Here is a 27,845-nt window from a genome sequence, read left to right as displayed (position 1 = left end):
GAGTGCTACGGCCATTTGAGCCTAGACTTGCAGCCAGAGCACCCCACCTCGTCCTGCAGACCTCTCTGCAGCGGGGCGGGCGCGGCCCCTTTAGGAGGCGGGAGAGAGCCCGGGCCGGCCAATCCCGGCGCGCCCCGCCGCCCCGCCCTCCCCGCTCCGGGTTAAGGCCGCGCCCCCAGCGCGCAGCGGCCAGGGGAGCGCTCTCCTTGGGGCCGCAGGGCGAACCCCGAGGCCGTCCCTGCACCGGCCATGGCCGCCCCCGCGCCGCCGCCGCAGCCGCCGCCCCCCGAGGGCTTGCCCTGGCCCCTGAGCCTCCTGCCCGCGCCCCTGGGGCTGCTGCGCCTGGACCCCACGGGCGGCGCGCTGCTGCTGCTCGGCCTGACCGCGCTGCTCGGCTGGAGCTGGGTGCGGCGCTGCCGGCCGCCGGGCATCCCCCCCGGGCCCACGCCCTGGCCGGTGGTGGGCAACTTCGGCTTCGTGCTGTTGCCGCCCTTCCTCCGCTCGAGGTCCTGGGTGAATTTAGGGACGCAGATGGTAAACCTGGACCCATCCATGCCGGCCACGCAGGTGCTGCTGACCAACCTGGCCAAGGTCTACGGCAACATCTACAGCTTCTTCGTGGGCCCCTTCCTGGTGGTGGTGCTCAATGACTTCCACAGCGTGCGCGAGGCGCTGGTGCAGCAGGCCGAGGCCTTCAGCGACCGCCCGCGCATGCCGCTGGTCTCCCGAGTGACCAAGGAGAAGGGTGAGCGGGGCCCGGGGGCCGCGGGGGCCCCGGGGGCTGGGGAACCCGCGAGGCTGCGGACCTGCGCCGCCTCCAGCCGCACGCATCCCGCGGCGGTGCCTCCCTTTTCCATAGCCTTTAAGATGCCATTAACTGTAGCTGATGGATTACTCGTTCATATTTCTCGTTCATATTTCAAGATCAGGAGGAAGGGTAATGGGAGGGGAAGGGGTGACAGCAAAGTGGCTGCCTCTCCGCAGGGGTGTTTTCTCCTTCCCAGAACCAAGCCTCACCCCCTTAGGCCCTGTCCCAGGAGGAAACTTGGATCCTTTTCACCTTCTGAGCTTTGCATGCAAGAGTTTAAGATATGTTATTTTCCCATAAAATAGAAAGTCCAGAAAAACACGTTAGGAGCCTTCATTGGCAAACTTAATGCACTGAGTTTGTAGCCGCCGTGATTCCTGCCTGCTGGAGTCTGACTTGGGCAGTTTTTCTGGGTTAGGAAACGAAACACATTGCTTCAGTAAAATATCACATTTACTTTTCCTCTGACTCCACCCATCCACCTACTTATTTATTTATTTCCATGCTTATTTATTGCCCTTCATCAGCCTTCCCTTCCTTTGTCCTATTGGCTAACATAGGTCCCAGACGTTTTGTTTTGTTTTTCTGAGTCACTCCTTTCTGAGTCACTCATATTAAATGTCTGCCTCAGGGAGGCTTTTTTCCCCCTTCACTGCTTCTCCAAAAATTAAGCTCCGTTATTAGAACAATTTCATTGTTCAAATATTTTTCCTTCACTGCACTTACCAAAACTGAGGCTACATAATTTTGTACCCTGGGGCCAGGATGTGGGCCTTCACTGGACTGACATCCAGAAGTTCAGGGTAATTCCTATGTGTCTGGCACGTAGAAAATCTCAATAAGTATTTATTAAGTAAGTGAACCGCTACTTACTGTCTCTGGAATGTGGCATAAAGAGACTCAGGCTTTTTAGAATCTGAGTAAGCCAGAGTTTTGCATCAGGATTCTAAATGAATAGTAGTAATCCTATATAATCCTATGTATTGTAATAAAAGGCTAATATGCAAATTGACTGAACAGCAGAGCAACCCTTCACTATGATGTGCACTGACCACCAGGGGGAAGACACTCAACGCAGGAGCTGCCTCCATCCCTCTCCCCGACCCTCCCCCCCCCCCCCCCCCCCCAGGGCTCCTGGACTGTGAGAGGGTGCAGGCCATGCTGAGGGACCTCCCCTCCCCTGCCAAGTGCATGAATTTCATGTATTGGGACTCTGGTGATGATCATAAAATTCTAAACATCTCACTGAAAAACTGAAGTCACAGTTCATACCTCACCCTCTCCATGCCTTACACAGGCTACTGCTTTTACCTGGAATTCTCTCCCAATCTCATGGCTGCCTGCATTTCATTTTTTTAGATTGTGATGAAATACACATAAAATTTGCCAACTCAATAATTTTAAATCTTACAGTTTGCTGACATTAGGTTATTTACATTGTTGTAAAAATGATCATCTCCAAAACTCCCTTTGGCTTGCCAAACTGAAGTCTTGTGAGCATTAAACAAATATTAACCTCAGTTCTCTTTTTCCAGTCCCTGGCAACCTCCTTTTTTTTTCCCCCCCTCTTCTATGAATTTAGTAATCATACAGTATTTGTCTTTCAGTGATTGACATATTTCACTTAGTATAATGTCTTAAGGTCTGTCCATGGTGTAGCATGTGTGAGAACAGCCTTCCTTTTTGAGACTAATATTCCATTGTATGTATGGATTACATTTTGTTTATCCGTTCATCCTCTGACAGTTGCGTGCTTCCTCCTTTTGGCTCCTGTGGAAAAAATGCTGCTATGAACATGGTACAAATATCTGTTAAGGAAAAACCCCTACAAAACTGGTAAAAGATGTTGGCCAAGGTTAATTTTTCTCTCTATCTACTACAGTTCCAATAAATCAAAGCATAAAAGCCCAATAACCCAATATGAAGTTAAAAAGATGATAAATGTTCATACAAAATTAAAAGATGATGATTTAACCTTGGTTTGTGCAAATAAAACTCATAGTTGAGATTTCATTTTCTAGCAGTTATTAAAGGAATGGGGAAACAGGCACTTATATGTCCAGAATAATATAATCTTGATAGAGGGCAATTTATTTTTTATTTTTTTCCTCCAGAGAAACAGATGAATTCACTACACACACACACACACACACACACACACACACACACACATACACACACTGCGTGGCCAGATTTTTATGATCTTTGAACACATAATAATCTGGCCACCATTACTGTATAACCTATATAATAAAAGGCTAATAGGCAAATTGTCCCCTTGACCAGGAGTTCGACAGCAGACAGTCTGGCCAACCGCCCATGTCCCCTTCCTTTGGCCAGGCTGGCCGGACCCTACCCATGCACGAATTCATGCAACAGGCCTCTAAAATACACCCCCGCCCCCCCCCCCCCCCAAACACACACACACACCGAGTAGCCAATTTATTATGCTTTCAGAGATCATAATAATCTGGCCACTCAGTGTGTGTGTGTCTGGCCACTCAGTGTGTGTGTGTGTGTGTGTGTGTGTGTATACACACACACACACAGATATATTTTATATAATAATCAGTTTACATGCTTGTGGAAAATTTACAAGCCTGTAGAAAATTATTATGAAAGTTTATTAGAGTTTTTTTGAGCCAACTGCTGACTTCCAGGAAGCAAGATTTCAAAATACTCTCAAGAGGGCAATCTAGTGTTTAATTTTTTCCTTCAGAGAAACCAATTATATATATATATATATATACACACACACACACACACACATACACACACACACACACACACACACACATATACACACACAGATTTATTTCATGTAATCTGCTTACATGCTTGGTGTTAAATGTAAGGTTCAAACCTGTAGAAATTTGAAAGTTTATTGGAGTTTATTTGCGATAACTGATGACATTCCAGGAAGTGGTATTTCAAAATGCTCTTAAGAGGGCAATCTAATTTTGTTTATCTTTTTAAAATTTATTTTTATTGATTTCAGGGAGGAAGGGAGATGGAGAGAGGTAGAAACATCAATGATGAGAGAGAATCATTGATCCACTTCCTCCTGCATACCCCCTACTGGGGACTAAACTGAGACCTCCTGGTTTTAAACTTAAAAATGCACATTCTCTAAGCAATTTCAATGCAATCAAAATAATATTTTGTGACATGAAAATTAAATAAAATTCCAATTTTAATGTTTATTGGAATACAATCATGATCATTTACCAACCATTTGTCTGTGACTGCTTTTGCATTATAATTGCCGAGTATTTCTCTTAGAGATTATATAGCCCATAAACCTAAAATATCATTTAGTCTTCTTCAGGAATTTCGCCTGACCCCTGCACTTTTATGTATAATAAAAATTTTATGTGTAATAAATATTTCTGTAATGACAGAAATATTCTCTATGCTGTTCACTAGCTAAAGGTAGATAGTAAGATTGAGAAAGTGAGTGCATCTTATGGCTATTAGCAGACAGTGTAGCTCTAGAAAACAAGAGGCGAATTTTAAACTAAACATATACTTTCACATATATGGAACAATACACCCAGGAGTTTTTTTGTATCCTGCCTTTGTCACTCTTTAGCTGCGTGAACTTAGACAAGTAGAAAATAGGCAAATACCAACATTTCATTGAAAGACATTGAGTAAATTTTGTACCATTCATGTAATGGCCTTATTGGAAGATATCCAAGAAAATAAGTAAAATAAGAACAACCGATAATCTTTTTTTTTTTTTTTTTTTTTTTTTTTTAATAACTTAGTGTACCACTATGTAGCCAATGGCCTTAAAACTTCGTTCAAACAAGTGCTAACCGCTGTGGTTGGTTGGGCTCAGCTTGTGCTTTGGTGCCACGTGGCTTGGATGCCATCTGGGGCTTTCCTCTGCCTGGCGGTTGGCGCTGTGTCACAGGGCGCTCGGCTGGGGCTGTTGTGAAGCACCTTGGCTCTTTTCATGTGGTCTTTTCATACAGGCTGGGGTTCTCACAGCATGGCAGCTGGGTCTCAGGTGGGTGGAAGCAGATATTAAACATCACTTCTGCAGTCTATAGGTTAAAAGCTCTTCCCGATGTAGGTAGATGGGAGAGTCCACTGTCCATAGGAGTGGACAGGAGATAAGAATTTGTGGCCATCTTTAACTCACAAGCACACACATACACACAAAATGCTTATGTATTTATAGAAAATCCTTATTGTACACAATAAATGGTTGATAGTGTTTGCCTTTGTATAAGGGAATAAGAGTCTGGGGGAAACTTCCCTCTTTGCTTGTGTCCTTTGAGTTTTACTGTATGTATTATCTATTGAAAATCTCCCTTTTTAAGCCTTCTTTCACCGATGTCACTGCAAAAACCACCATTGTTTAACAGTTTTTCATTTTTAAATAGCTTAAAGTATAGAAATGAGCTGGTGCAAGATGTCAAACCTGTTTAAATAAATAAATAAATAAATAACCAGATGGTGGACTGCCTAGGATGCTGAGACCACAGTAAAATGCTCAAAATCTCTGGGTTTGGATTTAGAACTGGGTTCAGATCCTGCCTTTGTCATTCTTTAGCTGCGTGAACTTGGGCAAGATTCTTAAAATTTTATGTAAACCAGGAATAATGGTATCTCACCCTCAAAATTACAATTATAATTGTATTATCAGCCACTTCCTGATTTTGTGATGTCAAAATATATGCTCTCAATCAATATGTCTCCTCTGCTCAAAACTGCAAAAGGTCTTTATTATCAGCTCAAATCCACACTATCCTGGTGATTAGTCTTATAGCTGTGCCAAACTAGTCACAGGTCTTCCGGAGGCGCAGTGGACATTCTTGTTTCGAAGCCTCACTCTGTACCGGCCCTGGGGCACACCACACCCATTCCCAGGTAACCAAATGTGAATAGAGTGCTTGGGGCTTCTCCGTGCACAGCCGGGCCCACCATGAGGCCAACCCCCTCGTCCAGTCTCCTTCATCAGACCAGGACCATAGGCCTAGTGATTTCTCCTGACCGTCTTTGTTTCCCCACCCTTCTACAGTATCTTTCATGAAATGGGCATTTGATGACCGAAATTGTGTTTCCAATGCTTCTTTTTGTTGATGAGACACTAAGCAGACCCTCAATAAATAATTACTCAGTTGAAAAAATAGATATTTGTTCAAGTCCCTGCTATGAATTCTTTGGATATATTCCCAAAAGTGGAATTGCCTGATCAGAGTTTAAATCTGTTTAAATTTTTTGAGTAGGTGCCCTAATGGCTTTCCATAGTGGTTGCACCATTTTACATTCCCATCAGCGATGACAGGTTCAATTTCTCCACATTCTCACCAACACTTACTTTGTTTTTCCATTCCTGCTTAAATGTCACCTCTTTGAGAAAGTGGTCCCCGAGACACCTCTCCACTCCCAGGTAGAGGTGCTTTACCCTTTTCTCTATGATGGTAGGTATCACTGTTTCATTCTAATCCCCACCCCATCCCCTACGAGTCACTTGACCACTTGTCAGTTCCTACTGCACTTATGTGTCTACATCCACCCACGGCTTTCCATCTTCATTGTTAACATCCTCTTCCAAACTGCCATCATTTCTTCTCTGATACTCAGAAGCCTCAGAACTAGCCCGCTTGCTTCTGCATCAGCCAAAGGGATTTCTTTTTAAAAATCATGTACTTAACCATGTCACTTCCTAGCTGAAACCAGTTGTCTCCAGCTCCATACTTGACCTGCTGTGCCTGACGAATCTGGCCCCTGCCTGCCTTTCTGATTTTCTCTCTTCCCACTCTCCTTTTATATTTGTACATTTCAACAGGCACACCAAGCCAGTTCCTGCCAAGGTTGTGACTGCCTTAGGCCACTGGGTTTGTCTTGGGCCCAGAATAACTTTTCACTTGACTGACTCCTTGTCATCTCTCAGGCCAAATGTTGCCTTTAGTCTGATTTTAGACACTTTCCAGTACCACAACTTACTTTATCACATGCTTATTTCATTTGATAAACACTTTGAAAGTGTTTATCACCCAGTCTGTCTCCTACTGGAATGTGAGCTCTGTGAGGGCAAAGATTTTGTTCATCTTGGTAACCAGTGTCCCCACTAATGGGCACAGAGGAGGTAATCAAGAAATTAATGAATGCATTCATACAGGCATTTGTTGATGGACTTATCACATCATATTTTTTGTGTTGCATGTCTGTCTTTTCGTCTAGATTTTTTTTTTAAAATATATTTTATTGATTTTGTACAGAGAGGAAGGGAGAGAGATAGAGAGTTAGAAACATCGATGAGAGAGAGTCATCGATCAGCTGCCTCTTGCACACCCCCTACCGGGGATGCGCCCGCAACCAAGGTACATGCCCTTGACCGGAATCGAACCCGGGTCCCTTCAGTCCCCAAGCTGACGCTCTATCCATTGAGCCAAACTGGTCCCGGCTCGTCTAGATTTTTAAAGGTAGGAATTGGATTTTCTTCTCTGAGGTCCTTTTTGATGGATATATAGTTTGGTCAAGAATTTATTTTTATTTTTTTAAAATATATATTTTATTGATTTTTTTACAGAGAGGAAGGGAGAGGGATAGAAAGCTAGAAACATCGATGAGAGAGAAACATTGACCAGCTGCCTCCTGCACACCCCACCAGGGATGTGCCCGCAACCAATGTACATGCCCTTGACCAGAATCGAACCTGGGACCCTTCAATCCGCAGACCGATGCTCTATCCACTGAGCCAAACCGGGTTTCGGCAAGAATTTATAATGAGTCAGTTTCTAAGTATTAGTTGGACCACAGATGATTATGAAATCCCTCTTTATTTAAGAAGCACTGTGAGCCTGGGGAAACATCTCAACTAAAGCATGCATTCCTCTAAGACAGAGTGGGGAACATCCGGTCAGAGGGCTGTGTAAGGCCCGTGAATCATTTGGTCTGACCGTGCCCGGGCTTCAGGGGTGAGTTAAAGGTTTGACCAAATGTAGCAGGCTAATTTTTTAAGTTGATAATTGTATATGGCCTGTGAATGATGCTATAAATATCCAAATGGCCCGTGGCAGAAAAAAGGTTCCCCACCCCTGCTCCAAGAGACAGGATGTGTTAGGCAGTGCTCCTTTTATTCTGATGGATGTGAAAGAATTGAGAAAAATTTCTGTAGCTGGTGAAGGAAATTGACTATAAAAAAGTAGAGGAAGAACCATATGTCACAAAGGAAATGCTTGTGGACTTAACTTGGAATAGAGAATAGACCATCTGGATAGGAAATTTTTACAGTTGAAACTTTTTCAAGAGTGTAGAATTAAAGGAGAGAATGTGAGTTTATTTCAAGATGCTTATCAAAGAATTGAAAGAACAGATGAATTCTGAGTAGACTTCACGGGTCAAGAAATGGACAGCTTGACCAACATGAAGAAGCAAGGCCACTAAAGCTAAAAGGCTGAGCGGCTCAGTTGAGCAAGACTTGAGGCGTGCCCAAGCCAACTTTGGCTATAGGTTTCCAATGGCAAAATTGTAATCTGTGAAACTGTTCAGATACAACATGTGCATAATTTTAGGGGAAAGAAATGATATTGTGAATTAGGGGCCAGTAACATTATTAAATACTTATCACAAGATATTTGAAAATAATTTTGCTGCTAAAGACTAGCAGACAGGGAATGTTTAATAAACTGTGATATGCATAGAAAGGCTGGAAATAGCTAACACATTGCCAAAACAATCTAGAATGTGGGAAGGTTACTCATTATATTTGAGTTTTTTAAAATATACTTAGATTGGTGCTCTTTTTAAGCCCATAAACACTACAATAAGCTAGATAGGCTATTAAATGTACTATTGTACATCAGCTGTACCCATCACACTCATTAATTCATATGATTTTTTTCCTGAGCAGGAATAGAAAATTACAAACTCAGAAGCAAGGCTACCAAAGAAGTGGTTTACTCTTAAGTGTGGCCCATTTCTTCTGAAATGTTTTTGCTCTCTATTTTTATTATAAAATAGTTCAAATGGAAGATTCAGAGAGCAATATAAACACATTTATCCACCACCCAGATTTGCTTCAGATTCATAAACAGTACATAACTTTATTTGGTATATATGTTTCAAACTTACATATCATATATTTAAAGTATAATTTTACTTCTAGCTTTTGTTATTTATTTCCCCGTTGATAGAAATTAGATCATTTCTAATTGTGAAGCATTGCTAGAGACTTGGAGCAAGAGTCTAGGCAAATGCCAAGGCCATACAAATGAAAGGCAAAGAAATTTATGAAGAAGTTTAAAAGTATGAGATACATTATCAGTATTGGCTGCCTAGAAGGGGAAGAAGACTCAAAATGAAGTTCAGAACTGAAGACAGAAATGAAAGTTCATCTGGGGAATTTGAAAATGAGTGAGAAAAACAAGATAACTGACTCCTATGGTAAATGCAGTAGAATAGTTATTTAAAATAGTTATGTAAGAGAGCATGAATTCCTGCTAAGAGGAATACTTCTATGACCCTGTGGACTTCTATAATAAGTGGATAGTAGATAAATGGATAAAAAAGCTGTGGTACATTTACACAATGGAATACTTCTCAGCTGTAAAAAATAAGAAAATCTTATCCTCACGCCAGCATGGGTGGACCTTGAGAGCATTATGCTAAGTGAAATAAGCCAGTCAGAGATAAGTACCATATGATTTCACTCACATATGGAATCTAATGAACTAATGAGCAAAGTAGTGACGGACTCATAGACAGAGAGCAGGCTGATACCTGTTGGGAGGAGGGCTGGATAGTAAGGTGGTGGAGGGATTGAGCAAAAATGAAAAAAAAGAGAAAGAGAGAGAGGGAGGGAGGGAGGGAGGGAGGGAGGGAGGGAGGGAGGGAGGGAGGGAGAGAGAGAGAGAGAGAGAGAGAGAGAGAGAGAGAGAGAGAGAGAGAGAGAGAGAGAAAGTACTCATGGACATGGACAGTTAGTACGGTGCTTGCTGCAGGGAGGTGGAGGAAGATATAGAGGGGTTACTAGAAAATGGTGATGGATGGAAACTAAACTTGGGTGGTGAACACACAGTACAGTGTACAGATGATCTGTTATAGAATTGTGCACCTGAAGTCTGTATAGTTTTGTTAATCAGTGTCACCCCAATAAATTCAATAAAATGGGGAAATTAAAAAAATATGTTCTTCTTCAAAGTTCTTAAGTATTGTACAGTATTCCTTTGTAAGGATGCATTATAGTCAGTTTAGCCTGACCTTTGTTTGGTTTGAGGTGGATTTTTGTTTCAACTATCTAGAATCTATTTCTTTGACAAGAGCACCCCCTTTGTCTGGGGAACTCTGTCCCCACCATTCTTTTGTAGACATTAACTGTGGCTGGGCCAAGTGATGACTTATCTTTATAAGAACTCTCTTCCCTGGTCTCAAAGACTAGTTGAGGGATAGACCTCTGATCAAAGGTGGATTGATGAGATTATCTCAGTTCTTTGTAAGACTGGTTACTTGAGTTCTGGGCTGGGCACAGAACTCAAGAATTCATAACTAGAGGTCTATCCTCAAGTGGTTTTGGGGTAAGAATTTATACTTGTGGCATAGTTTGGAAACCTCAAGCTGCAAAATGAACTTAAGGTGTCCCAAATTGGTATCACTATGGCATATGTGAAGCATTTAAATCCTTCCCCAGCAATTTTGAGGTTGGACCTGGAGAATCGAGGGCTTTTCTCTCTCTGGCGGTGAAAATGGAGGAATAGACATCTTAAGATAACCAATTTTCTTGTAAAAGCTGGTCTGCAGTAGGAAAAAAAGTCAGTCAGACAGAAGGAAGTGCAATAATCTGGGTGCAGTAAAAAAAAGTTCTGGAACATTTTGTGTCATGAGGTGGTGACACTCGGCCCTTCCTGTTTTTTGGTTCCACATCCTAATTGATCTTTTTGTTAAACTAGCTTGAGGGTATTTTTTGTTGTTGTTTTGTTTTGTCATTCCCAACCAATAGATTCATGACCAGCATTGTTTTTCAGGGCTAATAATGAAGATGATAGGATATGCCAGATCTCTTCCAAATACTTCTAAGACCCTAAGCCATTCTGGCTCCACATCATGGGTATTTTGTAAAGTTTGGAAGCCCGAGGCCATCAATTCTGTCAATGTCTCTCATCTCTGGCATTCTTGGGCACTGTCACTTTGGTGTCACTTCCGTCTTGCACCTCATTCCTGTTAGCTTATCATCAAAAACTCTTCCTGAAATACTTTTTTGACACTGCTAAAGTTATTTATTTTTCTAAGCGGTTCCTTCATGCACATCCTTATTAACAAATGAAATATCAGCTCAGATGAACTTTCTTCTGAGAAGCACTGCCTTCTCCTAGCTGATACAGTGTTCAACATTCAGTACAAGATGCAACTTCAATACAATCCAACATATAACGGTGTATTAGGATTGTTGGGTTACCCAGTTCCTCACAGGACTATAGGCATCTTGAGAGCAGGGACTGTATCTTCTAAATCTTTGTGCTCTTAGTATCAAGCATGCAGGACCTCATTTATTTAGGAGATTCTAAATAAATATGGGAAAACTGATAGAAAAAGGGCATTTTGCTGGATAAAGTATTTCTGAAACAGGCAGGCATGTAATTTAAAAGATGGTGAGTAGATGATACAGACTGAAGACCTAACAAAGGAAGAATAAAATTCCTTGAGTAAAAGAACAAAGCAGAAATCTCATATGTCTTACGTGATGAGATGATAGTTGGAATTAGTATCAAATCCTGAAGTGGCGTGAGAGATCATATTTTTCCAAGGAAAGGAAAGGAGGCCCAACAATACTTAGCAAATGCTGACTGCAGCAAAAGACTTGGCCCTGGATAAAGACAGGAAGAGTGACTAAGCTGTGTTTGTCTAGGAAGTAGTTTATGGAACTTTTTTAAACAAAGGCAGTGTTTTGTTTGGGGGAATAATTGAAACATTTCCATTCCATCCTTGTCTTGACAATCACATTCCAAACCAGAGGACTTTTAACAGAAGCTTACACTCCACCTGTGATGCAATGTATGTACAGTCCTGCACCACAACTGTGCCCTGGACAACCGCCCTCCCACATTGACCCAGCCTGGCCTGCCTCTCCTGTCACCTTGACTTAACGCACCTGGCCCTGCCATTGTGACACATCACCCACCCCCTCACCCCCAGACAGTTGGGCCTGCCATCGCAACCTGGCTGCCTGACAGGTGCCCTGGACTACATCAAAATAAAAAGCTTTGTCTGAAGACAAAAAATGGACACAGGATTAGTAAATGAGTTCATAGAGTGAAGGATGACAACCTTTTTATGTATCTACAGAGGAGATTACTGTGAGACAGTTTACTCTGTAGAACTGGGCTCAGGAATTGGAGGTACAGGGGTGAAACTGAGCTAAAAAGAGCGATTGCTTGAAATGCCTATAATGTATAATTGTTAGGCCAGTTCCTTACCATCGCTCCACCCCTGCAGAAAATAGAAAACACATGTTCTGGAGAACACTGGGTTTTACTGAGCTCCTGGTCCATCAGGAATGGAGTGTTGGAGAAGCAAGGGCAGAGAGAGATGGCCTTGTACCTCACTGGATGAAAAGTTACCTCTAATCACATGTGTCAAACACAAGGCCCGCGGGCCAAATCCGTCCCGCCAGGCCTTGCAATGTGGCCTGCACCGCGCTGTCATCACTGCACTCCGCTGCGTTTCCATCACAATGACAGTTTATGACTGTTCAGTAAACCATTCGGCCCGCGATTTAGGCTGGATTTTAGATTTTGGCCCCTTCTCTGATTGAGTTCGACACCCCTACATAGAGAAAACTCTTATAGAGCTTAACTCGGAGTGTATTAGGCAAAGCACACTCAACAAACCTGGCCAGGAGCAAAACAAGGAAAACTGCCTTTCTTGGCCTGGACCCTGGCAGAGAAAAATCTCCTCCCCCACCACCAATCTCTGCTGTGACTGTTCTGCAACTTAGTGCAAAAGCAGCTACGGACTGTGTAAATAATTACAGTGACTCAATAACTGACTGTGTTCTACTTAAACTTTAGTAATAAACCCTAAAATTTCAGTTTCATATGATTTCCACAGAAGACCTAAATAGATACTTACCAAAGTGGACATATCGATGGTCATTAACACAAAATATTATTTGCACTTTTTTTCTACCATGTAAAAATGTAAAAGCTAGTCTTAGCTCTCTTGCAATACAAAAAGAAGTAGCAGGCTGGATCTGGCCTTTGGTTCGTAGTTTGCTGACCATTAAACTAGACATTAATAAGCTTTTTAAAAACTGGAGGGTGATCACTCACCCTGTGTCCTCTCAACTCAAAAGGCAAGAAAGGAAGGGTGGGCGGGGGGAGGATAGACATAGTAGGACAAGTAGAAAGTGCAAAATAATGTCAGAAATAGTATTTAAATGTATGTAAATGGACTAAGTTTATAGGCTAACTGATGGCCAGAATGTATTTTTTTTCTCATCCAAATAAATGTTGTTTAAAAGAGTTATATCCTCTCCCAAAAAAAGAAACATACCCCAAACATAAGAGTTCATTCAAATTCAAAGTAAAAGAAAGGACACAATATACTAAGAAAATATCTGAAAAAAGAAAGCTGATGTATACCTTGTCAGACTTAATTATTAAGAACTAGAGGCCCAGTCAGTGCACTAAATTTGTGCATGGGGGGCGGGGGGTGTGTGGTGTCCCTCAGCCCAGCCTGCACTCTCTCCAACTGCCCATTTAAACCCAATCCCAGTGGGATTGGGCCTAAACAGGCAGTCTTCTCACAACCCAGGACTGCTGGCTCCCAACTGCTCGCCTGCCTGCCTTCCTGATTGCCCCTAACCACTTCTGCCTGCCAGCCTGATCATCCCCTAATCACTCCCCTGCTAATCTGATTGATGTCTAACTGCTCCCCTGCCAGCCTGTTTGCCCCCAACTTCCCTCCCTTACAGGCCTGGTCCCTCCCAACTGCCCTCCCCTGCTGGCCATCTTGTGGTGGCCATCTTGTTTCCACATGGGGGCAGGATTTTTGACATGGGGGCAACCATATTGTGTGTTGGAGTGATGGTCAATCTGCATATTACTCTTTTATTAAATAGGATAGAGGCCTGGTGCATGGGTGGGGGCCAGCTGGTTTGTCCTGAAGCGTGTCCTGGACACGCTTCCCTTGGGGTATGGGGTGGCCTGAGCGAGGGGCCTGTGGTAATTTGCAGGCCAGCCACCCCCTCTGGCAACCCAAGCAGAGGTGCTGATATCTGGAATTTATTTACCTTCTACAATTGAAACTTTGTAGCCTAGAGGGGAGGCCTAGGCCATCCAGGGTGTGCGGAAAGCTTTGCTTCTTGCTTTGCTTCTTCCATTGCCGGGGACAACCCTGGCCTCCTGCTCTTTCCAGTTCCGTGGCTGCCTCTATTTCTGTTTGGATTTGTTTACCTTCTATAATTAAAACTTTGTAGCCTTGAGTGGAGGCTTAGGCCGGCTAGGGCAGGTAGAAAGCTTGGCTTCCTCTGTTGCCTGGGAAACCGAAGCCTCTCTCCTGCCTTCTCTGGCTGTAGCCATCTTGGTTGGGTTTATTTGCATACTTGCTCTGACTGGCTGATGGGCATGGCTGATGGGCGTGGTTTGTGGGTGTAGCAGAGTGATGGTTAATTTTAGGAGGCCAGTATATCCAGACAAGTACATTATAAAAAAATAAAATTTACAGGTATTTTCATTTATGAATATGAATTAAAAAATTAGAAAATCAAGATCAACTTGTATACATATATGTATAACCCATGGACACAGACAATAGCGTGCTGAAGGCTGGGGCTGGGGGATGGGAACTGAGGGGGGTCAATGGAAAAAGGGGACATAATATAATACTTTCAACAATAAAGAATTTTTTTTTTTTAAATTAAGAAAACCAAGTCTAACATTGTTTTGAAAAAAGCATAAGACAACATAACTGAAGTTGTATTTATTCTTGGACTGCAAGCAAGTCCAGTGATCAAAAAGAAGTCAATGTTCAAATTAATCTATAAATTAAATCCAATCAAAATCCCAAAGGCATTTAAAAAAAAATAGAACTTGACTAGATTATAAGTTTTATAAACGAGTAAAGAGCCAAGCATAATGAAAAACAATTTTCAAAAAGAACAAGATGGTGGTGGGGGAGAGGGAAACTTCTCCATTAGATATTAGATTAACTATAAAGTTTCTAATACTTTATTATAAAGTAGCAGTAGTTATTTTTACTGTTCTACATCCCAGTTCCTGGCACCTAGTAGGCATTCAGAACTATCTGATAAGCAAATGAAGCGTGCCTTTGAAGGCAGCAGAAATACAGTAGATTAAAAGTGGGAAAGGAAGAGAACTGGCTGAAACAGTAAAACACACCATGGAAAGTAGGAGGATTAAAAAGATGACGAAAAACAAGGAATATCTGAGAGCAATTCTGTTGGCTCTGGTGGTAGAAGATGTGTAACATAACTGAAGTCAAGTAAGATATAGTTGTGAATGACCTTGAATTCATATGTTTTTAAATTAGGGAAGTTGCCAACAATAGACATTTTAGATTACCTGCCAGTTACTTGACTTCAAACTATAATGGCCAATGTTCTAATTCAGCTGTGCTATTGATTTATTCAGCTCATGTTTAACAAGCTCCTCCTTTGTACTCAGCACTATGCCAAGAGCTGGGATTTTAATGGTGAGCACAATCAGATACCATCCCTGCCCTCATCTGCAGTCTGCTACCATGCTAATTGTTCCATTCAGAATGTTTAGAAAAGGCTGTATCCAGCGTGAAATATTTTCAAAGCCTGGATTCACTCTTATGAAAATAAGATCTTAAAATGTACACTAACTTTAAAATTTGAAAATCACTGCTTTTCATTTTACCAGGAGTTAGAATCTATAATGATAAGCTGTATACCAAATTTTTTTTCCTAATCAAACTGCATATGATTTTTGTTATTAGAAACATATACTATCTTTTTAATTACATTTTGCTAATCATTTGTCTTGGCTGGTAATCTTTATATGTATATGAACTTTGCACAAGTGACTGGAGAAATACAGAATACATTCCTGGTATATTCTGGTGAGTATTATCAAGTATTGCCATCTCTCATCGTCTTTCCTCATGTGTCCATTTGCAGGAGTTGTATTCGCACGTTATGGTCCAGTCTGGAAACAACAGAGGAAGTTCTCTCATTCAACTCTTCGTCATTTTGGCTTAGGAAAGCTTAACTTGGAGCCCAAGATTATTAAGGAGTTCAGATATGTGAAGGAGGAAATGCAAAAACATGGAGGAGACCCCTTCAATCCTTTCCCCATTGTCCACAATGCTGTCTCTAACATCATTTGCCTCATGTGTTTTGGCCAGCGCTTTGATTACAACAATAGTGAGTTTATGAAAATGCTTACTTTTATGTCACGAGGGTTAGAAATCTGTCTGAACAGCCAGCTCCAATTGGTCAACATATGTTCCTGGCTTTATTATCTTCCCTTCGGACCGTTTAAGGAATTCAGGCAAATTGAAAATGATATTCTCGGTTTCCTTAGAAGAATGATCAAAGAACATCGAGAATCTCTGGACGCTGAGAACCCAAGGGACTTCATAGACATGTACCTTCTCCATGTGGATGAAGAGAAGAAAAACAACAGCGATAGTAGTTTTAATGAAGATTACTTACTTTATATCATCAGTGATCTCTTCATTGCTGGGACTGATACCACGACTAACACTTTGCTTTGGTGCCTTCTGTATATGTCACTGTACCCTGACATACAAGGTAATTAATAGGTGTTTCCTTTATTCATGGCAAAGTTGGGCTATATAAATTAGGATCAGCAACTTTGGTGATCCTGTGGCTCCTGGCACTAAGCAATGGAGAGGTACTATTGAAACTACACGTTTCTAGACCTTGTCATACTTACTTGCCCCTGCTTTAAATCTGTACAGGTCTGATTCTGTGTAGAAACTGTGACTAAGAAAGAACTTGAAAGAGGAATAACAATTTAGAGCTGGTGGGAATCATAATGATCATCCAAACTCATTCATCTTGTTTTTAAATATATATTTTATTGATATTTTACAGAGAGGGAGAGAGATAGAGAGCTAGAAACGTCAATGAGAGAGAAACATCGACCAGCTGCCTCTTGCACACCCTCTACCGGGGATGTGCCCGCAACCAAGGTACATGCCCTTGACCGGAATCGAACCCGGGACCTTTCAGTCCGCAGACCGACGCTCTACCACTGAGCCAAACCGGTTTCGGCTCATTCATCTTGTTTTTAAAATGGAAAACAGAGGTCCAGAGAAGTTATGTGACTTTCACAAACTCACACAGCTAGTGCCACTGCATCAATCCCAATAGGCAGTGGATGCCAGTGGCAGTGCAAAGTGGATGAACCAGGAAGATAGTGTATTCGTTTCTGTTGTTCCTATAACGGATAACTATATACTTAGTAACTCTCTTCTAGTTCTGCACATTAGAAGTTTGACACATGTCTCACTGGGCTAAACTCAAGAGGTTGACAGGGCTGCGTTCCTTCTTGGAGGCTTTAGAGGAGAATCCATTTCTGGGTTCCTTGGCTCATGGCCCTCTTTCTCCATCTTCAAAGCCAGAAATATTGCCTCTCTCTGACCACTCATCTGTAGTCCCATTTCCTCTGCCTCTAAATTCAACTGGGAAAAGTTCTCCAATTAAAAACTCAAGTAATTAGATTGGGCATTTTCAGAAAATCCAGGATAATCTCCCCACTGTAAGGTCCTTAGTTTAATCACATCTGCAGTCTCTTTTGCCAGGTAAGGCAGAATGTTCACAGGTTTCAGGGGATTAGCTTGTGGACATCTTTGAGGGGCCTTTTTTTTTTTTTTTTTTTTTTTTCCTACTACAGATGGGATTGTGCTTATCTGTATTGGTTAATCTATTGCTGAGTAACACATTATCCCAAAGTTTAGCATCTTAAAATAATATCTCACAAAGTTTCTGAGAATCAGGAATCCAGGAGTGGCTTAGACTGGATGGTCTGACTTAAGATTTCTCATGATGTAGTAGTCAAATCTGGCTGGGGGATCCACTTCCAAGATGGCTCACCCACTTGACTATTGGTTGCAGACCTTACCACTTGGACCTTGCCGTAGGGCTGCTTGACTTGACCCTAGAGAGAGTGAATGGCCAAGACAAGAGCCACAGTGTCTTTTATAAGCTAAGTTCAGAACTGACATGCAACTCCTCCCTTACTCTGTTAGTCACTCAGACCAACTTAGTGTAATGTGGGAAGGGACTGCGTAACAATGTGTAAACCAAGCTTTGGCCAGTGTGGCTCAGTTAGTTGGGCATTGTCCCATGCACCAAAAGGCTGCTGGTTTGATTCCAGGTCAGGGTACAAGCCCAGGTTGTGGGCTCCATCCTCGGTAGGGGATGTGCAAGAGGCATCCAATAGATGTTTTGCTCTCACATCAATGTTTCTCTCTCTCTAAAAATCAATTAAAATTGAATGTGTAAACTAAGAGGCATAAAAATCACTGGGAGCCTTGTTGGGCTACCATATATTATCTCATATACCAGTAAAGCTTAGATAGTCCATCCATTATTCACACGACAGAATAATTCAGAGTACTCCTGAATACAGGGGCTAGCTTGCTTCATTTCACTCAGGCTGAATCAGGCCTATACTGCCACACTGCTGGTTGTACAAACAAGGTAATGGTAAGTGGCATAGGAGGGAAGTCTCAACTTACTAGTGACTGATCTTCTGGTTTATTCTCTCTTCGTATAGTAAAGGTTCACGAGGAAATTGAAAGGGTCATTGGTGCTGACCGAGTCCCTTCCTTCACTGACAAGGCCCAGATGCCCTTCACAGAAGCCACCATCATGGAGGTGCAGAGGCTGACGATGGTAGTGCCGCTTTCCATTCCACATATGACCTCGGTGAAAACAGGCAAGTCTAGAACTTCCACCTTTGATGGGAAGCCCAGCCCAGGGAAGTTGAGGTGAGGGTATGGTGTCCATCACCCACCTTGATCCTTCTAACAGTTTTTCACTGTATCCTAAATAATCAGGTGTCTAGGGGATGCTTCAGCAGATAGTTGTCCATTATTTGTTGTACTGGCATTCCACACAGCTTGTTTTGTAAATGGCTTGCTCTTCAGAGCCCAGATGCTCACAATGGTCAAACAAGTTAAGTTGACATCTGCGGTGGCCGCCTTGACAGAAGAAACTCTAGTATTGACAAAGGCACCCACCTCTCCATCCTCTTCTTAGGGGCCAGAAGAGCTAGTCAAAATATGGAATTAAGGCCTTTAACACCTTTTTTACTGGTCAGGAGTCAACTGGTGTTTCCACTCACATTAAGTAATTTTAAGGTCTGAAAGCAATGTAGAATTTTAAAAGAGCACTCTAGACTGTTTTCTTAGTTATGTTTGATTAGGCTCAGATTATAAGAGTTGCAAGATACAAGCCACTTCACTGCTGGGCACTTATTTCAGCCGTCCCTAGTTTTCCTCTTTGCTATACCTGCCTTTTTCTCAACTCCTCAGTCGTGACAAGAAATACATCTATTCTTTCTATCCATTTTTGATTATGGCATAAGTTTTTTAAAAAGACGTGTCATGGCAGAAAAGAATGTTAGAGTGAATTATATGCAGACACCGCGTCTGATTGGCCGAGGGACTTTGGTAGTCAGCTGGAAGATAGTACCTTGTCAGAAGATAGTAATGAGTTTGACATTAGACTGCAAAAGAAATGGAAAGTATCCAACAGTGAAAGTGATTCTGAAGAAGAATGGGCAGAAAAAGACATTACCTTGAGGATTATACAAACATTTCAGGCATAACTGTTCAACCTGAAGACCAATAAAGTATAAGTGAAGTAACAAATTTATTTTTTTATAAGAATTTTTTTCAATCTCATTACTTCTCAAACCAATTTATACATTAGCACATGGAAAAATACCACAAAACCTTTGCTAAAACTTCACCATAGATGAAAGTTATTTATATGGATATAAAGAAGTTTCTTGGTTTAATTATATATATTTTTAAATCTTTATTTTAAAAAGATGTTCCTACCCTTACCCCCCCCCCCCCCATAGCTCCCCTCCACTCGGTTCCGACCCCACTCCAGGCCTCCCCTCTTCTTCCCCCACCCACTGACCTCATCCATAGGTGTAAGCTCTTTGTCCAATCTCTTCCGGAAGTCCCCATAACTCCTTGCCCCCAAGAACTGTCAATCTGCTCCATTTTCATGGCCCTGATTGTATTACATTCACTAGTCTGTTCTGTTCATCAGGTTTTTTATTCATTCGATTTTTAGGTTTACTTGTTGATAGATATGTATTTGTTGTCACTTTGTTGTTCATAATTTTTTATCTTTACTTTTTTCTTCTTCTTCCTCTTAGAGAATACCCTTTAGCATTTCACACAGTACTGGTTTGGTGGGGATGAACTCCTTTAGCTTTTTCTTATCTGTGAAGCTCTCTATCTGACCTTCAATACTAAATGATAGCTTTGCTGGGTTGAGTAATCTTGTTTGTAGGTTCTTGCTATTCATCACTTTGGATATTTCTTGCCACTCCCTTCTGGCCTGCATAGTTTCTGTTGAGAAATCAGCTGACAGTCATATGGGTAACTAACTGTTTTCTCTTGCTGCTTTTAAGATTTTCTCTTTGTCATTATGCTGTGTCTTGGTGTGACCCTCTTTGAATTTCCTCTTGTTTGGGGTTCTCTGTGCTTCCTGGACTTGTAAGTCTAGTTCTTTTACCAGGTCGGGGAAGTTTTTTGTTATTATTTCTTCAAATAGATTTTAAGTATCTTGCTTTCTCTCTTCTTCTGGCACCCCCATAATTTGGATGTTGGTACAGTTGAAGTTTTCCCAGAGGCTCCTTACACTATCTTCATATTTTTGGATTCTTTTTTCTTTTCCAGTTGGGTGTTTTTTGCTTCTTTGCATTTTAAATCTTTGACTTGATTCTTGGGATCCTCTAGTCTGTTGTTGAATCTCTGTATATTATTCTTTATTTCAGTCAGTGTATGCTTAATTTCTGATTGGTCCTTTTTCATATCCTTGAGGGTCTCACTAAATTTCTCAGAGGTTTCTAGAAGATTCTTTTAAAAAAAAAATATATATATATTTTATTTTTTTACAGAGAGGAAGGGAGAGGGAGAGTTAGAAACATCGATGAGATAGAAACATTGATCAGCTGCCTCCTGCACACCCTCTACTAGGGATGTGCCTAAAACCAAGGTACATGCCCTTGACTGGAATCAAACCTGGGACCTTTCAGTCCACAGGTCAGCACTCTAGCCAAACCAGTTTGGGCATCTAGAAGATTCTTAAGTAACCTTATTACCATGGTTTTGAACTCTATATCCAGTATTTTGCTTTCATCCATTTCTTTCATTTGTGACATGTTTCTTTGTCTCCACATTTTGGCTGCTTCCCCGTGTTTGTTTCTATGTACTGGGTAGCTGCTAAGTCTCCTTGAGTTGATAGAGTGGCCTTGTGTGGTAGGTGTCCTTTAGGCCTAGTGGCTCAGCCTCCCGTCACCTGAGGTGGATGCTCTTGGTGCACCCCTTTGTGGGCTGTGTGCACAGTCTTGTTGTAGTTAACTTTTAATTGCTGTTAGTATCACTGGGAGGAATTGACCTCCAGGCCAACTGGCTGTGATGACCAGCTGTTTCTACACTAGAAGATCTGTTGTGTAGGAGACACCCTTATGGGGCAGGACTTGCTTCATTTGGGGCTTTGGTGCTGAGTCTGCCCCTTGAGTGTGTCTCTTATAGATGTAAAGAGTTGTAATCCAGTATGGTCTCATTCTGACCTGGGTACACTGGCTCTCGGATCTCCAAGGAGGTGCAAGGTCAGCCACTGTCTAGGGTCACCTAGCAGGAGCTACAGAGAGATCTGCAAATTCCTCCTCTTTATATGGGGTTTGGAAGTGCCCAGATGAGGCCCAACTCTGAAGCAAGGCAGGCTGCTGCTGCTGGGTCTTGGGCCTTCTTTTAGAAGCTCTGGGGCTCTCTGACTCAGCTACAGTTTGACAGGTTTTAGGCAGAGAAAGGACATGCAATTCATGTGCAAAAGCTGCTGTGCACAGCTTGGGTGGGGTTGTAAATTGGGTGGGGTGCGGTCTCTGGGAATCACCAGGGTGGAGCAAACAGCAATGGCTTCCAGTCAGCCCTGCACTGGAGAGGTCCCCGGGTCTCTACCTCCCGTGTCCCCGTGCAAGAACAATGATTGCTGTGAGCACCTCTGAGAGAAAGTGGCCCTTGCATTCCTGTCACAATGCCAGACAGTCCAGTTTCTCCCCGAATGAATCTGGGTCTCCCAGAGTCACACAGAACTGGAATTCAGAGCAGGCAAGAGCTTGTATCTCCTTCCCAATTCGAAAAGCAGCACACCGGGTGCCAGCATTTTCTGTGCCTCTGCACAGTCTCAATGCACCTTCTTCACCTCTCTAGTTGTGGAACTTCCACTTAGCTAGCTTTCCCGCGGTTCTGGGTGGTAGTTGTTCTGCATTTAGTTGTAATTTTGATGTGGTGGTAAGAAGTAGCAAGTATAGGTGTTTATCTATGCCGCTATCTTGATTCTCCTTGGTTTAATTATATTGATGGGACTAACGAAAAAGCCAGAATGAAAAGATTACTATTCAATCACTCATAGTTCCAAAAAACTATGTTTATAGCAAGAGGTTTGAGTAAACACTTAACATTCTCTCATCTGAATGATAATTTACAAATAACATGTAACATAGACCGTCTTTACACATCACTTTATCTCGAAACTTAAATCTTTATATGTACCAAAACAGCAGTTATCACTCAATGAAGCAACAATTCCATGGAGAGGATGCATCAGATTCAAGATGTATTATCCAGCAAAAGTAATAAAATGTGGAATTTTAGTAAGGATGCTTTGTGAAAGTAAGAGTGGCTATATTTGCAACTTCAAGATATATATGGGTGAAGGCAAAAAGTACAACAGATTATCTGTCTTATGGCCTTTTCTTGGTTCTTGGCATCATATTTACCAAGATAAGTACTACAATAGCATGTTTTTAGCTGAACTATTATTGAAGAACAAAACACTGGTTTGTGGAACAAAAAGAGAGAGCCATGGGTTGCCAAAACTACTAAAAGTAGCTGGCCACAAGAGCAAGTTCTGGCTCCAAATAGCTGGCCAGCAAGATGTTAATTTGGAATTATCCCACATCAGTTGTTACAATTCTGCGACTAAAGAATAAATATTAAAGAGTTGGAAGAGCCCTTTTGATTTTAAGGGTACCTGTTTCAACCTCTCACAGTGAAATGTGTCCTTTTGGTTATGCCCTTGACATACAGGGTGGGGAAAAAGTAGGTTTACAGTTGCTCATATGAAAAATAATACAATTAATAAACAATAATACAAGAATAAACTGTGTTTCACGAACTTCAACTGTAAATCTGCTTTTGCCCAACCTGTATAGGCACTCAAATTCACTTGTAACAAGGAATTTACTTCCCAGGAGACAGCTCATGATGTAGCAGCTTAAATTAATTATGAGACTGTTGTAGGAGGCAATCACTTATAAATGGCATTAGAGCATTTAACAATTTCTTTGGTACAAATTAAATTTACTGTGTGTGCGGTATCTTTGGGGCATCTCTTAAAGTGCATATGAATTTTTCTGCCAATTAAGAGGCAATGCTGACTTCCCTGTACATCCCTTTACCTTATTGTTACCTTTCTCATTATTGTGTGGACATAAAAGACTGTAAAATATAAAGTTTTATACAAGTACTAGAGGTCTGGTGCATGAATTCGTGCATGGGTGGAGTCCATCTGGCCTGCCCCAGCAAGGGGAGGGGCCGCTGGTGGTTGGCAGGCCAACCCCTCCCCCAATTGGGGTGGGCAGGCAATTAGAGGGGGGATGGCTTGGGGGGAAAGGCTAAGGGCAGTCAGTGGGCCAGCTCTGCCCCCTCACTGATCTCCAGGTCAGACTCCTGGTGGAGGGGACAATTTGCATATTAGCCTTTTATTATATAGGATTAGAAATTTCTATTCTTTGGGAAAGTTTAATTGGTATGCCCTGTGATTTCTATGTGTTTTCTTTTCATTATAATGTTGTTATGGTTTGATCTAATGCATTAATTCAGCATCCGTTGAAACAACTCTCAAGCTGGATCCTGGGGTAGTATGGAGAAAGGGATGCCAAGTGGTAAGGTCTTGCCCCTGCCTGCAAGTACCTCAAATTTAGTCTCAGCAAATTAAGAGCTTGGTATGTCACTAGGTATTTTTTAGATCTCAATGTTTAAAGAACTATTAGTAAAAAGTATGCTGAATGACCCTGTTTTTGTTTGTTTGTTTTAGTGCTCCAAGGTTATACTATTCCTAAAGGCACAGTGATACTGCCCAACTTGTGGGCAGTGCACAGAGACCCAGCCATTTGGGAGAAACCTAATGATTTCAACCCTACTCGATTTCTGGATGAGCAAGGACAACTTATTAAAAGAGAAACGTTTATTCCTTTTGGGATAGGTCAGTTACCTTTATTTTCTTAATGGCATAATTAAAAATGAATGAGAACCAAAAGAATATTTTATTATTTCATAATACTGTTTTAAAAATGTTTCTTTCCGGGCAAGCTAATATAAGAGATAAATCATTTAGATAATAGATCTCCACTATGTTCATTTCAGATTTTAAAAACTAAGGGAAAGCAATTTGGTTTTAAATCTTTAAATATGCCTAGGAATTGTTATCTCTGAACTGTTCTAGTGATTGATTGTGTGCCAAGGAACTGCTGAAGTTCAGAGCAGCTTTTGACTGTCTGATGGCTGGTGGGTGAGAGGAGTTCTCTATTCTCAACAGCTGCTCCTTTAGGTTCCTAGAGAAGGAATACTCTGGAGAGTCTTAATCTGATTTATTTTTTCCCTAATCATCCAGGTAAGAGCACAGGAAAGAAATAAGTAGGTATATAACTAGGAGGAGATAAGAATCAGATCTGTCTCTAGTTGCTGTCTAGAATGAAAATAGATTTTTATGAGTAGGAGTTAAAATGTGAGCTTCGTATGTAAAAATTCTAATCAGCCTTACTGTGGGAAGTCATGTGGCATATGTGGCAATTTTATTTAAAATTTTTAATCAGCATTACTGTGGGAAGTCATGTGGCATATATGGCAATTTTATTTTAAAACTCTATATCTGTATTTAGAACAATTTAGATATTTCATATAAATGTGTCCTTTTAGAGACAGGAAAAGAGATGATATTATAATGCTTTTTTTTTTTTTTCCTGCTCTTATTTTAGGGAAGCGGGTGTGTATGGGAGAGCAGCTGGCAAAGATGGAACTATTCCTGACGTTTGTGAGCCTGATGCAGGGTTTCACATTCGCTTTACCTAAGGATTCTGAGAAGCCCAATCTGACTGGAAAATATGGTCTAACTTTAGCCCCGAATCCATTTAAAATAATCATTTCAAAGAGATAAAGAACATCTCTGAAAGGAGATGGTGAACAGGATGTAAATACATGTCTTTCTAAACACATTCTTCTTTCTGCACTTGACAGTGGATCCAGCAACTTAGCGGATCCAGGTTAGGCTCAGGTTGGAGACTAAAAAGAGGGTAGAACGTATGGGAGATTTCATCTCCGGGCTCCTCAGCAGGATACTTCAGCCATTTTAGTAACGTCTCTCTGTGGTTTAGGGAATGGGGTTAGAGGACTGGATTGGGAAGCAGGAGATCTGGATTTTATTCCCAGTGGCTTCTACCAATGAGCATTTCTTCTCATCTCAGTGCCTTAGTCATTTCATGTGGTAACAAAACTTGCCTTCTCTCTCTCAGCATTAAGACAGTCAAATGCCCTATACCTTTCCTAACATCATCAAAACACTGTTAAGTTCTGAAGAACACATTTAGGAATGGAAGGAAGACCGACCTATTTCAGACCTGTGGCAACATGAAAGTGGAGCTCAGACGTAAATACTTTGTCAGAAAAGGATGTGAGTTTAGACTGAGTTAGAGCTTTCCTTGCCACAAATCCTGTGCCAGTTTGGGGGTGGGGGGGTGAGGGGGGGTGAGGGTTGTTCTTGTTAATCTTTCTGTAATTTTAGTTTTTACTTTTTGTAGACATGGGAGGAAGTGGACCCTGGTCCAGTGATGTTGAGGAAAGGTCATGAATTTATATGTCTATCTTATATTTCAACTACATGACAGTCAGACTAGCTGAAGACGTGGCTTCATGGCAGAATTCCTTTCTGCTGAGTTTACTTGCAAAGATACAGCTCTACCTTTTGGCTTGAGCCCTAAATAGTGAGCTTGGGAATTTTGATACTAGGATTCAGATTGTAGTGAATTCTTCCCTATTCTCCCTGCCACCAGGCTTAATGTATTGCATCCTTAAATACAACCAAGAAATTATTATTTGTATTAAAATAATTGTTTCTTAATAAAGAAGGCCCCTCTAGAAGAGCAGTTCTCAATAAAGGTAACGATCTCTTTTGTGGGGAGGGAGGGTGTTTGGAAATATATGGGTGTATTTTTTATTATCACAATGATGGGAGTGTTATTGGCCTTTGATGCCTTAGGATCCGATGCCAAATGTCTGAGCAATTCTGTACAAGAACTGTCCTGCCCAGTATGCCAGTATTGCTCCCAATGAGAACACAGTCCAAAGAATGATGAGCCTTTTCCTTTATTCATCCACAGTCTCCTTCCTTATGTAGAAGTAATCATGATAATAATATAAACAACTAGATTTTTTAGCCTTTCCTTCTGCTGGTACCATATTTAGTGCTTTACTTGTAGGCATACATAATCCTTACAGATTATTAGGAAGATGCCATTTTGTAGCTGATAAAGCTAAAACTTAGATGTTTAGGTACCTAGTGAAAAGACTCGTTTCAAATTTACCAGTCTTTGTGCCTGGAGAGTTCTCTCTAAACCACTTCTCTGTACTGCCACCACTTGATCCCTAGCAGTCTACCTACTCTCTGCACTTTCAATATGGACAAATGAAACATAGGCTAATCTTTAGGTGCCTTGAGGATTTTTGTTAATAAAGAAAACACAACTAATAAACTAAATGCCCTGGAACAAACTGTACGTAAATGGAGAGGCTGTGATATGGATTTTAGATAAGATACATGTGTGGATTAAAGTGCACCTTGAACAGGACAGTTTGTTACTGATCTGGAATTTCATAGGCTTTTGAATTGCACAGGTAATTTGGGATTAACAAATTTCTTACTCCTTAATTTTATACAAGCTTAATTTCAACTTTCCTAACAAAACAGTTCATAGCTTACTTGAGGAAAAAACTGTTTTATGTGTGACTATGTTGAAATCAGATGTTTATTAAACTCTTAAATATAATATCTCAGTGTAGCACTTTAAAACAGCTTTATATGGCTAGTCACCAAAAAGGCTATTAATGCTTTCCTTGCTCATGTTGACATTTTATACTTTATGATTTGTTGAAATGTAAAAACTGTAGCACTTTGTTTTATAAATTTGCCTAATATCTAATTTTTAGTCTTCATCTTTAGCATAGTTTTTATGCTTTTATTAAACATTTTAGTTTAACTCTAATAGTCTCATGTGTTTTTTGTTGTTGTTTCTTGTTTTTTTTTTAACTGCTAAACCAAATTCTGTTTTACCAGATGTCAAGTTAGGAAATGGAAGAGGGAGTAAACCTCCAAAAAAAAGGAGATAGCCACAGTATTATATAAACATTTAGACAGTTGGGTAATATACTTATTCTCACAACTGTATCACAGCCCAAGTTTCTTATTTTCAAAGTCAAAGTTCAGCATTATTTAAGGAAAGGATGAACCTAAACAAGCTCCTGTGGCAAAGTATTTTAAAAAAAATTTTTTAATTTATTTTTCAATTATAGTTGAATATACATTATACTAGTTTCAGATATACAACAGTGCTTAGTCATTCATATAACTTATAATGTGATCACTCTAATAAATCTAGTACCCCTGTGACACTATGTATAGTTTCAGTATTATTGACTACATTCCCTAAGTTGTATTTTACGTTCCTGTGACTATTTTTATGTGGCAATTTGTACTTCTTAAACC

General features: G+C 41.1%; 1 protein-coding gene across 1 annotated transcript; it reads left to right on the top strand.

Moving 5' to 3' along the window:
• The first annotated feature begins 168 nt into the window (after positions 1-168).
• LOC118702950 (cytochrome P450 2U1) lies at positions 169-27,341 on the top strand. The gene is made up of 5 exons (XM_036409532.1): positions 169-745; positions 15,927-16,562; positions 18,556-18,717; positions 24,126-24,293; positions 25,066-27,341. Exons 1-5 carry the CDS (start codon positions 250-252, stop codon positions 25,242-25,244), a joined length of 1,641 nt encoding a protein of 546 aa, XP_036265425.1. The 5' UTR covers positions 169-249; the 3' UTR covers positions 25,245-27,341.
• The last annotated feature ends 504 nt before the right edge of the window (positions 27,342-27,845 follow it).

This window comes from Pipistrellus kuhlii, unplaced genomic scaffold (assembly GCF_014108245.1).
Source record: "Pipistrellus kuhlii isolate mPipKuh1 unplaced genomic scaffold, mPipKuh1.p scaffold_m20_p_1, whole genome shotgun sequence".
NCBI classification, from domain to species: Eukaryota; Metazoa; Chordata; class Mammalia; order Chiroptera; family Vespertilionidae; genus Pipistrellus; species Pipistrellus kuhlii.
The sequence above is the reverse complement of the archived record's forward strand: the minus strand, read 5'-3'. Positions and strand labels throughout refer to the sequence as shown.

What these genes read in the sequence shown, in the direction of transcription:
- LOC118702950 (XM_036409532.1), top strand. Translation starts at nt 250, where the DNA reads ATGGCCGCCCCCGCGCCGCCGCCGCAGCCGCCGCCCCCCGAGGGCTTG. An exon ending in CCGAGTGACCAAGGAGAAGG is followed by an intron (nt 746 to 15,926) that starts GTGAGCGGGGCC and finishes GTCCATTTGCAG; the next exon opens with GAGTTGTATTCGCACGTTAT. An exon ending in GTTTATTCCTTTTGGGATAG is followed by an intron (nt 24,294 to 25,065) that starts GTCAGTTACCTT and finishes CTCTTATTTTAG; the next exon opens with GGAAGCGGGTGTGTATGGGA.